The sequence below is a fragment of the Sinocyclocheilus anshuiensis genome, unplaced genomic scaffold (genome assembly GCF_001515605.1).
Source record: "Sinocyclocheilus anshuiensis isolate Anshui unplaced genomic scaffold, SAMN03320099.WGS_v1.1 scaffold863, whole genome shotgun sequence".
NCBI lineage: Eukaryota > Metazoa > Chordata > Actinopteri > Cypriniformes > Cyprinidae > Sinocyclocheilus > Sinocyclocheilus anshuiensis.
This window is the reverse complement of record NW_015547725.1, coordinates 724,603-742,957: the sequence shown is the minus strand read 5'-3', so window position 1 is coordinate 742,957 and position 18,355 is coordinate 724,603. Positions and strand designations below refer to the sequence as shown.

The 18,355-nt window shown below is 36.8% G+C and overlaps 1 protein-coding gene across 1 annotated transcript in view; it reads left to right on the top strand.

Moving 5' to 3' along the window:
• Positions 1 to 8,840: 8,840 nt before the first annotated feature.
• Positions 8,841 to 18,355, top strand: part of LOC107704272 (protein FAM214A-like) — a 43,901-nt gene continuing 34,386 nt past the window's right edge. Inside the window, exon 1 of the mRNA XM_016507154.1 lies at positions 8,841 to 9,645. Coding sequence (XP_016362640.1) covers positions 9,534 to 9,645 — 112 coding nt within the window. The 5' untranslated portion in view covers positions 8,841 to 9,533. The remainder of the gene's footprint in view (positions 9,646 to 18,355) is intronic.

Sequence of the window (18,355 nt, the reverse complement as noted above, 5' to 3'; positions counted from 1 at the left end):
GCCAAACATTCTAAAAAAAAAAAAAAAAAAAAGAAGAAGGTTGCACTTCAATCGCTGGTCGTTCCTCATCTCAACACACTCCCCTAACCTGCGTTTTTCTTTCTCATGTGGTCGGTTGCTTTCAAAGACTTTTTCTCATGTTCAGTGTTTGGTCATTATCTTAAACGTGGAGTGATTGTTATTCACTCTGATGTCAGATTCCAGATTTTGCGACGTCATTGAGGTTGTAAAGCCTGACGTCACACATTCACCTCTATTGGCATCCCAGATCTAGCCAGGGATGCCAAATCTAATCAGGTGGTGTAGAATCTTGACAAAGGTTACCTGAATGTCACCCTCAGGATAGTGCTTTCTTCCTAATTGTTGGAAAAGTTACATAGGAACCTAAAAATACATGTGAACTTGCCATCTTCACTACTTATCAAACACAGATGGTAGAACCAAAGAAACACATGTATTTTGTTTTGTTTTGTTTTGTTTTCAATCAGGCCAGACTATATGTATTCCTTTTAACAAACCCCCTGTGACCATTCTAATCAGGTAACTCAGTAAATGTAATATGGACTGTGGATTCCGTAGCCATTTAACATATAATTCCTTCTCCCGTTTGTCCTAAAACAAACTCAATCAGTAGCCAAACATGTCTCTGTGAGGACACACCTGTGCCCCGCACCCCATTCCTGCCTCAGTCCTTTCTTGTGATTATTTCAGGGAGATTTTTGCTAGCTTTAACCTGCATTTGAAATATTTCAATGCCAGTTGCTGAAAACCAAAGATAAACTTACACTAACCAGCACCTGTCACCGTTTCACACCCATATCCATCAGTCAAACACAGCTTTTAAGTAGAAATAATTTTTATAAGTTTTGCAGACTCTCATTTATTGAGGCTGAAGCGACGTCTGGGTGAAAAAACTCAACACAGGGTTTTCATCATTTGTCATAATTAGCTTCGTCTGGAGCAAATGCACACGCATGTTAATTGTCATTAGAGGAAGCAGGAGGAAATCCAGGTTGTTTTGTGTTACATTTCATTTCAAACTTTCATTGCATACAATCAAATTTCTCATCCTTAGAATGTTAATGTACAGAAAAAAATGTTTGATTGACTGGTGGCTGTCAGCATGCTTTCACAAACCCATAAGCCATGTGCCGTCATATTAGATTAATTGGGTTCATTTTACATTAAGCTCACGATAGAAGGCTATTTCATTCTCTAATGCATCCTTTTCACTTCATCAACCATCAACACCATCGCAGTGTCCCCATCCGGGCCCGAACCCAATACTCCAGTATGAGAGAGTGAGCGCATTCTATGCATTTCACAACTAGGAAGAAAGCATTATGGAGACTGAAGCAGGGTGATGTGTTTGCTTCATATCATAGACTCACTCAAACTCACAAGATATCTGGCCTTGTTGTCTCTTGTGGTGTGTTTTAGCTTTAAAAATATATTTGGTATTTCCAACTATTACAACATCGAAGCATATATAAAAGAGCGCTGCTTCCTCATGTAGAAAAGAAGAAAAAACGGACAAAAAAACATGTTAAGACCTGCTGATATTTATAGTGTGAACCAAAGATGCTACCTCAGTCCGTTTCCATTCGTAATTTTTATCAATGTAATGATACCAAAGAATACCAAAGATTTGTTCTCTTTGCACGGCCTAAATGAATGATAAGGTGAATGATAGATAGTGTGTTTCCACTCCTTTCCCCCTTTTTCCTCCTCTCCTTCGCTCTAATGCTCTCTACCACTCATCCGTGCTCATGTAACAGCGCCCTCGGCAGACATGTGTTAAACTCACAGGACGAGTGCCTTGCTTGAACCAAAGTGTTAAACCACCGTTGACCTCTCGACACCCACCTTTTAACTCTCGGAATACCTCAGCCTGTGGAAGGGCCACTGATGAAGAAAAAAAATGGAATATTTCTTCTCTCTCACCGTGGTGCTTTTGCCAGTGCAACCATGCAATGAAAACATACCAAAGGAATTTCTCTTGCTTTCTCCAACTCTTGCTGACAAACCAAAGCTCCTGCCAGCTCCCTTTTAAACGCCAAATCTGCCACTTCCCCCGCCCCCCCTCCCTCACCACGTCACCCGTGGGTGTGTCCACCGATTAGGCCGTGCACGTCTTTACCAATATCTGAATACCTCATAGTAATAAATTTTCACAGTTCTGTTGTATAGAGAGTTTATGTGATTAAGGCAGAACTGAACTAGTTTGGTAATCGTTGATGTGACTTCGGGGGGAAAAAAAAGCTTTATGAGTATTTATTTTGATGGTTTTGGCTAAAGTGCTCTGTTTTGGTCCCCAAAGGCGAGCTTCTGTGATAGCAGACTGAAACTTGCAGGAAGGAAAAGCTTATTTTTTATGAAAGCCTTGTGTTATTCCGATACTCTAAGGATGTTTGACTATTCTTTTTTACAGGGTAAAACCAACTGCTGTGATTCTGTGTCTATTCGTTCACTTTCTTCTACTACTGTGTTGTGGTTTCCATTAATTTAATTGCATTTTTGTATCACTTGACCTATGTTTTAATTTATGTATTTGTAGAAAATATAGATTTGTACATAGTAGGTTTTTTTGGGAAAAACAAAACAAACAAAAAACAAAACAAAAAAATGGACATTCATTTTATTTTACAGCCTTATGTCTGAAGTGTAGATATATTGATGAATTTCCATTCCTCTGTGTTTGTATGTTAGATGGCACTTTGGCCCATGTACTAGGCCTAATACACTGCCAGAGATCCGAACGGTCCACCCACAGAGACCTGTGGAAAAAAGCAGTGTATGATGTTTTTATTTGATTTTTTATGTTATTTAAATGTCCAGAATGATTTTGTCCTTTGTATTTCAAATCATTGTTTTATGGGTATTGCTGCACATCCAAAGATTTTCTAACCAAAACCAAAAAGTGGGAAGGGGGGGAGGGGGAGACGAAAGAAAGTAGTGTGATTTTTGCATAAGCACTGGCGTTTGTGAGGTCTTTTGCTGTCTGCACAGCTATGAACCAATATAAGGCATAGTGGGACAATGTAGACACGCTTAGTTCGACTTTTTGGGTGGCATATACTGCTAAACAGTACAATCTGTGGCTTTTGGGACGGAGGGCTACAAGTCCTGCTCACTTTGTTGTGTCGGACACTGAGTGGGTGGAGCGTGGGCGGGGCAGCAGGTCTGCCGTGGGCGGGGCCACGTCACTGGGTTGTTTTTTTAATTGACGTGACACTGCTGCCTAGATCCATCTGATATGTCAATTTTGGTTCGAACGTGTGTATTGACAATGAGCAAAGTCTAATAAATCTGCAAAGAAAACAGAAATTGGTGTGTGCATGTATGGGGAGGGCGGAAGTTTGAGTCTAATGGTGACAGTTTAATTTCTAGTCCATTAGCGGCACCAAACAGAATTGCAGAATTGTTTTCAAACAAGATTAACGACTAAGGAAATCTAAATAACTGGGATAGAACTGTGTGTATTACTATTTATTGTTAAGATAACTCCAAAAATTGGTTATTGGCAAAACATGTGCTATCATATCGTGACGATTTTGCCATTTAGGCTATATGCTGTTTGCGAAACTTTTGATTTATCAGAATGTGCAGCTACTTTTAAACAAACAAATGCTTTGTGCATGGATCATGCCAAAGTGTTGAACCCCCAGAATCGGATGAACTGTCCTGCCTCAAAATACGCAGCATCGTTTGAACCTGTATTATTTCAGCAAACAGATTCCCTTTCTGCTTGATGTTGCTAATGGCTCGGACATTATAGGCCTATTTGACTGTTCATCTAAACGATTGGGAGCTTTGTGTGTCTGCTTAGGATGGACCACATGGAAACATCATGAAAAAAATGATGCAGAATGATGTCCCCTAGCAGGATTGAAGAGAAAGCCCATGATAGCAGAACATTTCGTTTCACTATGCTGTACAATCAGAGTTGTTTCATTTGTTGCATTAGGTTTGCTGGCCGTGGGTTTCCTATGTCGCTACAGCGTTTAGGATTTGTTTTGTATAACAGCAAAGACTGGCATAAATCAAGGCCTACTGTGTGCCAAGAGCCTCTCTGCCCAGAATCCCTCCTACACCACAGTGAAAGACCCAGAAGTGTTCGCCCACAGCGTCACAGCAGCTCTCTGCTTCAGAATTCTCACCCCTTCTCTTCCCAAACCCTACGCTCCGTCCCGACCCACCCCTCTAATGTAGTGTCTAGCTTAGATAGCTCGATGTAGCCTATGTGAATGTTGGGATTGCTCTAATCATTAATTCCTATCCCAGTTGGTTGTCGTGGAAAAGGAGTTCCTATTTGATAGAAAGGCTTGGCTCTGTGTGCCGTATAATACTGAGAGCGCCTAAGACAATCAGCTGGAAAACAAAATCATGTTTTTCATTTTTTAAATATTTATTTATTTTTTGTAGGTCCAAGAGGGACTACTTCCAGCAATGATTATTATAAAGAAGGAGGAAGGTTTTGATAAACTGAAAAATAAACTTGCTGACATTTTCTTTCTCAAAAAAAGTAGTGCTTGTTTCCATTTCGAACAGTGCATCTTGTATCAAGCTAGTTCTGTTTTTACACTTTTCTTCTTGGCCTGTTTGCTCTGTATGTTGTGTCTGTTTCAGTGGAGGAATGCAGTAGGTATTACTCTCAGGTTGTAATGCGTCATGCTTTTCATTTTCAATTCTCATCTATCAAATAGGGTTTTTTTCTTCTTTTTTTTTCTTCTTTCCTGTTAGCTACTGTTCTCTATGCCGTGCAATATCATCTTCTGTGTTTGCTAAGCAAGAAAAAAAGAAAAAGAAAAAAAAAGACGCAAGTAATGATGTCACCATGCTTTTTTCAGTGTTAAAATGTTTCAGCATTTCTGTAGTCACAAAAATGTAGAAAATAAAAAGGTTGGGTTTTCCAGCACATCACAACCAGACTTCTTGACTTTCTTGTCTTTTATTTGACATTTCTATGATATTCAGAACAATGCTGTAACAAATGTCGCTGTTATATCTTTAAGTTTATATCTTTCATTTTTTTCCTGAATGGGTGCTCATGTGCCAACCAAGCAACTGCCATTCAGATGAATGGGAATTGTAATGGATAGTTTTTCCCAGGTATTATACTCACTACACACTGCAGAAATAATACAACGAATATGGAAAGTTTAAAATCCTTTGCTTGTAAGAGCCACTTGGTGGCATAATCCCGGCAATGTGAGATTTTACTTCACTTCGAATTAGAAATAAATCTGAGTGAGTAAAACATTAAACATGATGTAATTGTAAAACAACAGAACTACATTCTGAACAAAAAGAGATGTGGTAACACTTTATAATAACTTTCACTAATAAATCATTAACAAACTTTATATAATACTTAATGGATTATTAGTTAATATATATTCAAAGAGTTAGAAACGTGAGATATGTGCTTGTTAATGTTTGCTAATAAACTTATTAAACATTAGATAATGTTTAAACAAAACATTATTTAATGTAAGTTAAAATGCTTACAAATGTCATTAAACTTTCAATTCCATATGATCAAGCACTTACTGAAAATCTACAAATGATTTTAAAATGCTATAAAATGATTAAAAGCTTGTGTTAATGCACAACACTTTAGCTGCTATTGAGGTGTGATACGGGTAAGGTTAGGGACAGGTTTGGTGGTATGGGTAGGTTTAAGGGTTGGTTAAATGGTCAACAGTGTACAGAGGTCAATTTGATTATTATAAGGGAACACGGTTCAATCTGTTTATATTATATTGTTTTGATAAATTAACAAGTATTTTCTTTAAAAAAATGATGTTTTCCCCTGCTTATTTATGATTCAAGGAATATCCTGTTTAATGATATACTGAAGAGTAGTATACTAATGTGAGTGTTGAGGCAATAAACACATTTTTTGCACCAAAATTACAATCTCTTTAGCACGCATTTAGCTAAACATAACCAGCCACCCTTTACACAAACCTTGTTACATTAGCTAAAAGTCCAAAGCCCATAAAGATACTAAATGATTAGTAATCATTTATAAACATTTACAAATGATGAATTGTTTCAACTTTAGATTGACTACAGCAAACACATGAATAAATGATTAATAAATGATTAGTAAAGATGTGTAAATAGGGTAAATTCAGGTCTTTCTGGACAATTTTTGCCATTGAGATAACTGCTCATAAAAGTATTAATGATTAGTAAACATTTATAAACATTTACAAATGATGAGCAGTTTCCACTTTAGATTGGGTACTGCAAAAACATGAACAAATAATTAATAGATTATTTGTTAAGATGTGTAAATAGAGGACTACAAAGTAAATTCATTAGTAAACATTAACAAGAACATTATCTCATATTTCTAGCTATGTGAATATATATTAACTAATGATCTGTTAAGCATTATATAATGCTTGTTACATGTAAATTGTACAAATACACAAAGAAGATAGTGGAGACAACTCACAGTTGAAATCTAAGTATCTTATTATTCTTCTATTTTCTTTTTTTTTTACTTCCTAAATAACTGTATCTTGTTTTAATAAGATGTTTAGATATTGTACTGGTGAACAAGACAAAAAATACTTTTTTATTTTTTAAAAATACTGATACTTTATAATATATATAATATATATAAAACAAATGATTGGCTTTTAAGTAAATGTTAAAGTTAAACCCACTGTTGGTTTGACTTTTTTTTTTTTTTTTTTGTGTGTGTCACCTTCTGCATTTTTGCTGTTATACACTCTCAGAAAAAAGGTACAAAACAATCACAACTAATTACATGGGCAATTAACACTGAAAACAAGGTTTTCAATTCTCTGAGGCAATTATATTCATTTTCTGAATTACATAGAAAATTACGTACACTGTAAAGTGGTTTGGGATTCATTTAGTCTACCACTCCAATCTGTGATTCTAAAATAAGACCACTAGGTGACACAACACAGCTCTTAATATTGAACCTGTGCCCCGTGTGTCAAACAAAGACACTTCAATCACAAGAGGTTTTGTAAATCTGACCTTATTTAGCTAAGCAGGTTGGATCTCAACATGTTTTGGCTGGAATGCACTTAGTCTTCTTCCTGTTTGTTGTCGTACATAGTTATTTAAATTGTGACTAGAAATTCAAAATACATATTGTAAAAAATGTCACTATTTTATTGGTGGGCTCTTACTAAGGTAATATTTTTAAAACATGAGAAAGTGTGTTAAATCACATGAGAGAGTGTGTGAATTATAAGCACACTTATATCCTTAAATATTTTGTGCTTCAAAAAGAAAAAAGGTTAGTTAGATTCTCTGAGCATCCAATTGCCCTTTTATGCAAGAAACCTCTATTCCACCAATCACCCATGACCTGTGTGCTATTAGACTATCTAATAACGGGGAAAGACAGTGGAGAGTTTTGTAATGATGCCTGAACCCCTGGGACAGATGAAACTTAACAGAGATTACACATGATAACATTCAGCTGACATTCATTTGAATCTAACTCCACTTGTACAAATTACTGCTAACTAAATACTAGTGTGGAAAGACAAACTAGAGTAAACAAATTGTTGAAAAATTAGCATGCATTTGAGAATTTGGTGTGTTCATGGGCAAAACTTATTGATCATGTTGTTTGCCAAGATCTGAGTTCTAAAGACCATCTTGTGCTTCAGTGGAAGCAAGAAAATCACACGGCCAATGTCAAAGATTTGCTTATATGGCATAGTCATTTTATTTCTATTCTTGATTTCAAAAATCAACATTTTTTATATAATTTAGATTCTGAATCCCATTCTCTGGTCTCTGCATCTGATATACATACTTCAAAAAAGAAGGAGCCATCTAACTGATAACATTATACAACTAATTTGCTGTTTAAGACTATAAAGGTGGTGCAATAACTTCCCTTACAAAAACTATACTAATTTATATTTATGTTTCATCTTTCTTTTTAAGTTTACTTAGCAAAATGTGTCATGGTGTGCAGAACTTCTTTTTGCTATTTTATTGGACTTTATTTTGTCATTTGTTCTACGCACCTGCAAGGTGTGCTAATTAGGCCTACTCACTGATTTCATTTTTAAGTATAAGTAACTTTAAGTATACCTCTTTTTTTGTAAGGGTATTCTCACAATATAATTCTACTATGGGCCATTAAAGCATCATGTATCAAATGATACAAAACATAAATCACATATGCAAACTTTTAGATCTCACTTATATTTTTTGTGTAAAGGTTCAATAAACTTTTCAATTATCTGACAGTTATTTCATATTTCAGGCTTTACGGGGTTAATGCAGAATAGCCACATTTTGCATTAAAACGTCTTAATTCCACTCACACATTTAATGCGTGAAAAAAAAAGGACCACCTTAGACTTCATAATGCTAAAAGACAGCGTTAAAGGGATAGTTCACCCAAAAATGAAAATTCTGTCACCATTTACTCACCCTCATGTCGTTCCAAACCTGTATGAGTTGCTTTCTTATGTTGAACATAAAAGAAGCTATTTTGAAGATTGCTGGTAATCAAACAGTTGGTGGTTGCCATTGACTTCCATAGTATTTTTTTTTCCTACTATGGAAATCAATGGCAACCACCAACTGTTTGATTACCAGCAATCTTCAAAATAGCTTCTTTTATGTTCAACATAAGAAAGCAACTCATACAGGTTTGGAACGACATGAGGGTGAGTAAATGATGACAGAAATTTCATTTTTGGGTGAACTATCCCTTTAAGATAAGTGGGTTACGCGGTAACGAGTTCAAGCCAGTGCCGCGGGGCGGAAGTGACGTACAGCCTAGGGGCGGGACAAGCTGTTGTTGGGACACATGACGCTGTCCTCCTGCATTTGTTTTGACAAGCAGAAAGAGAGACACAGAGAGAGAGAGAATATGAGTTTTGTCCCTACTGATCATTTAATCTCCGAGATATCGTTTAGACAGCTCGAATACCTCGGTTTGGGGTTTGTCATCGTTGGGTTTTGGCAGTCGCTTCATTTAGCTAGTTTGCTGAACTAGTTCATTTAGTCCTTCCGTCACCAGTGTTGTTTTTATGGGGAGGGTTTATGCTCAAGTGGTCGACAAGGGGGTTTAGAGCTATGAGCCACTTCTTGTTGGCTGAAGTCAGACTCATCACAGCCACATAACATTTCTCCAGTCTGGAGGAGATGATGTTGGTGGTTCTTTGTTAGTGTCTGATCTGCCTGTCCGTAGAGTTGGTGATGATGATCCAGGGGATACCGATGCGTCTCATGTGGCTTTAATTTGAGCAGATCAGTGGCAATTGAGAGACTGGTGTGTTGGCACTGGAGCTCGTTTGGAATCGGCAATGCAGCGGAGGTCTGGGATATTTAGCTAGATAGAGACGAGAGATGATCATTGCATGTTTATTTAGGTAGAACGCTGGTGTTTTGATGGACTAGTTCATCAGACCGCTGGACTTTAACATACAGTGGCGTATAGATCTACGATTGATCTTACAGCTCAGATCATTAATATCCGAATGGCTGAATGCCAGGTCGATAGCTAACCGATGTCTAAGGGACGAGTTTTAAAGTCTAAACCAAGATCTGAAGACGGAAGACGGACCGCAGGCAACCTGGAGGGGATCACGGTGTCTGTGACCAACATGAAACCTGACAGAGGTACAATAATAAAAAATAATAATAAATAAATGCGTGATTGTATGAATGTTTGAATGTCATCGGTCTGTGGCTCGTGACGTCACGGCGCTGCAGTGTGTTTGTTTCATTGTTTCATGCATGTGCTTTTATAATTTTCAGATGATAGCAGTGTGCTGTATGTTGTGTTTTTTTTTTCGCTGACACACACACTACCCTTAACACTATTTAGAATTGTCCACTCAATTAAATAAAAAAAGCGTGCCCTATACTCACAACAGTTATTGTAACGCAATGCACTCGGTGTAACGTGCACATTACACGTTAATTTACGTTACATGTTGATGATGTTTTTTAGGAGAATTATTTTTGTTGCATATAGGTTTGTTTTGGTAAGAACAGTTTGTTTTTGTTGGGTATTGGTTTGTTTTGGTCACAGTTTTTTTTAGGTGCATGTTTGTTTTTGTTGAGTATTTGGGTTTATGTTGGTTACAGATTTGTATTTGTGTACATGTGTGTTTTGGTTTTCTATAGGGCCTTTCGCACCGCTTTAGTTCCAGAACTAAATGTACAGTACTAAAGTACTGGGACGATTTTGCGTGAACTATTTCCCAGTACCATTTAAAGGGTTGCACTCGCACCGACAGTGTGTACTAAGTAGTGACGTAAGCCGTTCGACAGCAACGTCAATTGTGCGCGGCGTTCAACAACAGAAACAAAGAAGAACAACATTAACAACAGGAGGATGGAGGACGCTGTGATCGGAGCTGTGTTTTTGTTGTGTCTCACGGGTTTCACAATAATGGACATGGAAAGTCGACGTATACGTAAAGCGATTTGAAAGAACGGAAAGGAGGACTAAGAATCTCCAACAACAACTGGCAGTGCTACATTTGCTACAAGTGCCTGCACTTCAGCGTCCGTCCATCTATCGCTGTTCTCCATACTTGCGAAATAAGTTGACACAATGTTTACAGTATGTTTACACAGCGTTTTAAATCATGGCGGATGAGGGCGTTTTCATACGCGTTTGGCCAATCAATGTCTACTTACATCACGATTAGTACCAGTTGTGCTGGTTAGACCCTGCTCCGGAGTAGGAGCTAATTTGGTTCTCGAAAAAGGCAGTCCGGTACTAAAATCGTACCCAGTTCCAGCGGTGCGAAAATGCCAAAAAGTGGGTAGTTCCACAATTAGTTCTGGTACTATGAAAAGGTTCCCGTGGTGCGAAAGGCCCTTATATGTTTTATTTGGATATGGGCTTGTTTTTGTTGGGTACAGGCTTGTTTTGGGGGGTTTAGGTCTGGGTTTTTTTGGGGGGTATTGGTTTAGCGCAAAAATATTATGTCAGTTATTCTTCTGATTTATTCATTCTTCAGAAAGAAATAACTCAGGAATGAACAGCTGAAAAGTGGCAAGCGTTACACTAGTGACCAAATTTTTGAAATGTAACTGCACATTTTAAGATAGCTACTATGTCTAGATGATAGACCATCTAACCGCTGTACATTTGGTTCTCCGCTACCATATTTGGACAGGCTGAAGACATGTTTGGATGTAATTTGGCCCCGTGACTGTGGTTTGCCCCTAGTGCCACGGCCAAAGCTGCCAATTTACAAAAGCAAATAAACAGGCCTGACTAGCCAGATATATTTTTGTTGGAACACAAGTTACAAAAAAAATAAACTTTACAATGGAATGAGCTGGCTGCTTTCCTTAGGTGTCTTCAGAGTCACTCTATTGGATTTGTCCTCGTAGATTAGAGACCTCTTGGTCTGTCTTGTTCTTAGAGTGAGAGTTGATTACCGGCAAAAGACTGTTGTGGAGATATGACATCCCTTATGTGCTATTGTTATTTGGAACATACTGTTCCACTGATGGAAATAGCAGGTTGTTCACTTCCACCAGAACACTCTCGTGCTTTCTTTCGTCTTTACATTGGAGCTTAAAACAATGCACCAAACTTGTTCTATATATTATTCGGAATATCTCTTTAAAGAGCTTCCTTTTTAAAAGTGCTGTTTTTGAGCAGGAATTCTGAGATTCTCTCTTGTTTCTGGAATCCGGGTGGCCCTCGCAATAAACTCAGACATCTAACAGGATCATGTGGCTTCCTTTGGACTCTATCGCGGCTGAAAATCAATTCGTCTGGAGCTGACACCAATAAACATCTCTTGTTTGATATGTAAACAAATGCTTTTTTCTCTTTTTTTTAAATCTTTGCTCAACATTATTGATCCAGTCCTGATCTTTGGTTGTTTTGATCAGTTTGATTTGATTGTTAAAGGCATATCTGACCAAAAAAAAAATGAAAAATGGGTCACTTACTCGCAACAATGTCATTCTAATCCACAATGTTTCTTTTGTGAAACACACCGGTTTTGAAGATTATTAATTCTGCTACTATGAAAGTGGATGTTATTTTTTGAGAAAGTTGTGCAGATTTCGGAAAACATGAAACTGAGTGACAGAATTCCTTGGATGGGTTATTATTTATTAAAATACATTCCATCTCATATGAGAGCTTAATGGTATGCAGCTACATGCAATACACCCATAAAATTATTCAGTTGAGCATCCGGAGATTTCTTTTTTCTCAGTGTTTGTGTGATATAAACGTTTTTTATCCGTGATATCATGAGCTGGATAGATCCGGGAACTTTTGAGTTGTGAAAGCCATGTGGAAACATGCTCTGTGGAGAAATTATGTCACATTTTTGTCAGAGTTCTGGAATAACCAGTTGGAGCAGGCCTGCTGCAGTCAGCTGGAACAGTTCGAAGTGTCTTGCCTTGAAGTCGAACAGCTGTTGGTTATGACACAGAGTTTCCCCAGAGCTGGGCGGTGCAGGGATGTGTGTATAAACCCCATGCAGTAGGAAATTAGGTGTGTTAATGGTTGCTTGTTTGCACATTGTTTGTGTCTTTGTTTTGCCTTACCAGGGCTTAGATTATGACCAACCAGGGGTCCATTTCCCGAAAACAACTATGGTTGCAAGTTCCGTCGTTACCAATAGACGTTCAGTGGAACTTGCGTCCATAGTTAGATAACAATGCTTTTGGGAAACGCACCCCAGGTTTAAAATCCTTTGTTAGAGCAGCAGGCTATTTAAAAAAGCTTATAGGCAGATTTCACTTGTAGCCAAAGGATACACCACAAATCTACATTTAGAAAACTTGTCCAAGTCACATTCTAACCAAAAATCAAAAGACATTATATTTTGCATAAAGAAAAGAAGAACCATTATATGTTATAAATTGTGACATTATTTGATTTTGAAAATATAATTAATTTTTGCACCAAACAAAATTGAAATCTGTTGGTTTGAGCAGCACGACATAGCAACATTGGCTCAACCAATGGCATGAGTTTGGGGCTGGGCTACCATTAGTGCAACAGTGCCTGCCCACTTTTTCCATGGCATTGTTTCCAGAAGTATTTTTTCCCATTCATTTTTCCCTTAATGATTTTAAAAAAGTCATTATAAGCATTATAAGCCATACAACAAACCAACCAGCTATACACTGTAAAAAGTAATGAGTTGAACTTACTTGGAAAACCTGTGGAAACTGATTGCCTCAAATTTCTCAAGCAAATTAGTTTATAATTTTTGAGTTAATAAAACTTACTGTAACTTTGTATAGGTAACTTGTGTATATGTATAGGTTACCAGAAAACTTGAGTGTTGCTAACTCAATTTGACAAGTTCAGCCAACTTAGAGATTTAAGTTAAGCTTAGTGCACAGAACTCAAACAAAACAGTTCTCTTAACAAGTCTGCTTTGTTCACATTACTAGACAAATGTGTGGAAACAGACTGCCTTAAATTTCTCAAGTAAGCTGTACTCAAAATTGGAAGGTGTTAATACAAAGACAGAAAACAGATTGTTAGCACAACACTGTAAAAAAAAAACTAAAAAAAACCTTAACCATTTCAAATTGTATTCACTCTAAAACTGTATTCATTGTTCTTTGCACCAGACAATGGAAACAGACCTTTAATCCAACAAACTAGATGCTCTTAAGTACTGTTTACTAAAGTTGTTTAGTTTAACTATTGCATCCACCTGAAAGTTCACATAACACAGTGTAATTAAGTAAATTCAACAAATTTGTAAAAATCAGTTATGTTTACTCGCTTTTCTTAAGTAGATTCAATGATTACTTTTTACAGTGTAGTGGTACAACGGATCACAAAACTCACGGTTCGGATCATATACAGATTTTGAGTCACGGATCAGATCAGCAAAAAAAAAAACTAGTACTTCTATCCCACAGCAAAAACCACTAGCTTAACTAATAAAGTTAGTAATAAAACAAGAACAATTACACAAATTACAAGCATATATGCATACAACGAAACACAGTTACAAATATCAGTATTCAGGTGCAGAAATGTAATAATTAAGTGTAAAATAACACAAAAGTGCTCACTGCACAAGTTAAATACAGATTAATCGTTGTTAAGGCTGTGGTGTTATTTGATTCGCAGACAGAAACACGTATGCATTGGCTGCTGTCTCTTTAAGACCAAATGCACGGACCTAATACTGACACGCATCCGGTTTCTTTCTCAGCTGTTTACTTTCACTTAAGACATAACTGACTGTGTTTACTAGAATACTTGCCAAAACAGATATTTTAACATAACTTTGTGTGTATGTGAAAGAGGAATCACGCGGTGTCTGAATCGCGCCCCTCTCTCTCTCTCTGCATGTGCGCGCTTGTTTGAAGATGGATGTTGGGAAGAAATTAGCGCTGTAAAATTTTGCTCCATTTATTGTGTCCAAACTTTTCTTTAAGCCATGTTGCTGCTGTTGTTTTTCTTCCGGTGACCTCAACCCATGCCTTGCTCTCTCATTGGCTGTAGCTCGTCACGACACCTGACACCACGTGATGTCGAGTCGGCCGACCGGTCCAAATATTTGGCATGCTAGATATTTGTTTGCCGTCGGCAATGCGTCAGCGAGCCTCTTTGATGCGTCATTGTGTAGTTCACACATAAAGATTGCCGAGTGCCGATCACCCGCTGATTTTCCCCCGATCACAGCCCTACCTGTCGGCGAGCTCGTTAACTTGCAAATCGGGCTTAAATCGGGCTTAAAATCCAGTAGTGTGAACTAGGCATAACCAGCTACAAGGTGAATCACAACATTTCAAATTTAAATTTGAAGCAAAAAAATAAAAAATACAAGACTGCGAACTGAATGGCTTTTATGAGGAATTCATAAACATTGCAAATGACATAATGTAATTAAAAATGTTAACATTTTGGCGACGCGTCAGCGAGCCTCTTTGATGCGTCGTTGTGTAGTTCACACATAAAGATTGCTGAGCGCCGATCACCCACTGATTTTTCCCCGATCACAGCCTGACCTGTCGGCGAGCTCGTTAACTTGCAAATCGGGCTTAAATCGGGCTTAAAATCCAGTAGTGTGAACTAGGCATAACCAGCTACAAGGTGAATCACAACATTTCAAATTTAAATTTGAAGCAAAAAAATAAAAAATACAAGACTGCGAACTGAATGGCTTTTATGAGGAATTCATAAACATTGCAAATGACATAATGTAATTAAAAATGTTAACATTTTTAATTGAAGTTTGTTGTATATAAACAATATGTTTTGTTTGGTGCAAAATATGCATATGTATACAAACATTTAGTTATTTTGAGAGCATATCAAGGCCAGCTCGATTTACTTCATTTGCGACGCTTCATAAGAGGAGTTCCCTGCCAAGCTCTTAGAATTTGCTGGCCTTGACTCTCTGATTGGTGGAATTTTCTTCACAGCATCATGGGTAATGTAGTTTTTCACCAGAAATTCTGCTGTTAAACACAATTCTTTAAAAAATAAGTTGAAATAATGTGAACTGACGACTAAAAGCATAGACAAAAGCATATACCATCAATTAACAAACCTGGAGCTCACAACAGGCAAGTCTTTAATGTTTTTAAGTTATTGTTAAAAATTACCCTGGAGAAAATGAATAGATTTTTTTTGCACACTATGCAATATTCAAAAAATCTAAATTAGCGTCAATTAAAGGCAGTACAATAAATGGTTCTATGATGATCAAGTACTTGACTATTTATTTATCTGTTTGTTTATTTATTTTGCATTGCAGTAAATTAGACTTGTGCCGGTATTCGGTAATGCGATATATCACGGTAATTAATATGCACGATATTGTTATCGTGGGCACTTCTAAATACTGTGAATAATTACATATTACAAATTATTCCGAATTTTGAATGCATTTTAAGAATACTTTTCCCATCAACTGGTCCAAATGCACAACACGCTGTATGCTGCGTGAAAGACGCGTGCGCACTCTTGACGTAAACAAGCGCGGACAAGAAGCACATGGCGGAACATGTGAGAGACACTCTGGATGAAAGCGCACTTTCACTCTCTGACAACAGATGGCGCTAAACTGCAGAAATAATAATAATAATAATTCATTTAAATGCAGCCGTTACCCCAGAAACCCTGTAAATAAAGCAGCTGCACTACTTTCTGTTTCTGAATCGTGTTTAAATGATTTAAACAGCCATTCAGATTTGTGTATTTGCTGTGATGTTCATCACAGCGCCAAATACTTAAATATTTAGACTTAATAGGCTATTTATTTCAAACTTTTTTTACATTTTAATCTGGACTACAACATGCCCTAGATATTGTTTGAAAGCGTTTTGATTCTTTATTGTTTGGTCACACTTTACATTTAGGGCTTCATTAGTTAACATTATTTAATTCATTAGTTAACATAAACTGCCAATGAAAAATTCTTCTGAACATTCATTAATCTTAGGTATTCCAATATTTAATAACATGTTGTTAAAATCGAAAGTTGCAACTGTGTTATTTAATGAGCTAACATGAACTAAGACTTGTATTTTTTAAACAAAGACCGTGATAAAAGCATTAGCAATTAATCGCAACATGAAAATTTGATACCGGCATATCCCTACGGTAAATTCATTGTGCAATTGTAATTTAAATACTGTTACAGCAATATATATATATATACATATCCTAAAGAAGCTTTTTCTTTTAGCAAAATATAAATATTGCACATTATATGATTTGAACATCCGAGGTTTGAATATGATTCGAACATCCGAGTTTTTGTGAGATTCACCAAAGTAAGGCATATTGTACTGTTCTCCACAATATCAGTCCTTGAAATGTGGAAGCAGTCTGCAGACTTACGTAACCTCTCTTTCATATGACCATTTGCTCTTTCAGCTGGGGGGCAGGCAAGCGTGATGACATCAGTTCCTGTGTGGCTGTGATCTTTAGTGAAGACAACTGTGGCTCGGTTCAGCTCACTCTGACCGCATGAAGGGCAGGTTCAGGAAAGGACAAACTGTTTCTAGACCAGCATTCTCACTCAAATAGCTGTACACACAGAAGACCCAGCATGAAGTGAGGGGGCCATCTGGACCTGTAGCTTTTCTCTCTGTTGATGCAAACACTCACTGTGGGCAATTCTATTTTTGGAATGTGTACAAGCTGTATACGTAAACACAACCTGACCACACCTGAGCACCTCGACTGAGCTAATAACTCAGCTAGTAGGACCTGTATGGACAGAAGAGCAGCTATGCAAATAAAAGAAGTGGCATCTCATTTGCATTTGCAATGGCATCTTGTTTGCATTTTTTTTTAGTTCTGTCATGAATCACATCGATTTTGAGAACATGAAATGTTGGGCCCGTCACACTTACTAGTAACTGTCTAGCAGTGCTGATATGATCATATACTGTGATTCTTTTCCACGCAATATTGTACCAGTATTTTAGATCCCAGAATTTCCTTTTTTTATTATTTATTTCTGTAAAATATATATACAGTGTACATAGTGAAGAAGCATGTTTTCCAAACAAACATAAAATCAAAAAAAAAAAAAAAAAAATAGAATGACTGATTACACAAATTGACTTTCTGTTCGACACGTTGGGTCATTTTTGTGTATTTGCTGCAGTTTCAGTTGCAGTCCAAGTAAAAAATAGGGATGCATGCTGCATGCATGAGAAATTATTGATCACCGGCCAGTCATCATGTATATATAATTGAGCTTGCTATTTTCTTATGTTTTTACTTTTAAATGGCATTTGCCATCATCTAATGCTCTCTTAAAGTTAATCTTTAAAAGCACCAATAATTCAATGACACTGTTAAATGTAATCTTTAGCAAATCTTATAATGAATATACATTTTCATGCTGTAGATTATAAAGTTGTGATGGTTAAATTCACATGTAGCTTTTAAATTATTGATTTCGTTTTTAAATGATAACTATTAAATGATAGATTTAGGATTTAACTTATCGGTATTTGGCCAGAATTTTAATATCATTAAAAAATGTATAAATATAAAAAAAAATTAAACTGTGATGGGTTTACGATAACCCCAACACAGTACATGAATACATTTAAAGACACTATGAAATGTTTTTACAAGTGCAGTTTTCTTTCTTTTGGTTATGTATTTCCAAATAAAAAAGAAATTTGTCTTTTTTAAACCTTTAAAATATTACAGTCCGACTCCTAACTATTATTTGTTACTTGCTGTTCCTATTTAAACGGGTCATATGATGCGATTTCAATTTTTCCTTTCTCTTTGAAGTGTTACAAGCTCTTGGTGCATAAAGAAGATCTGTCAAGTTGCAAAGACTAAAGTCTCAAATCCAAAGAGATATTCTTTATAAAAGTTAAGAGTCAACCACTC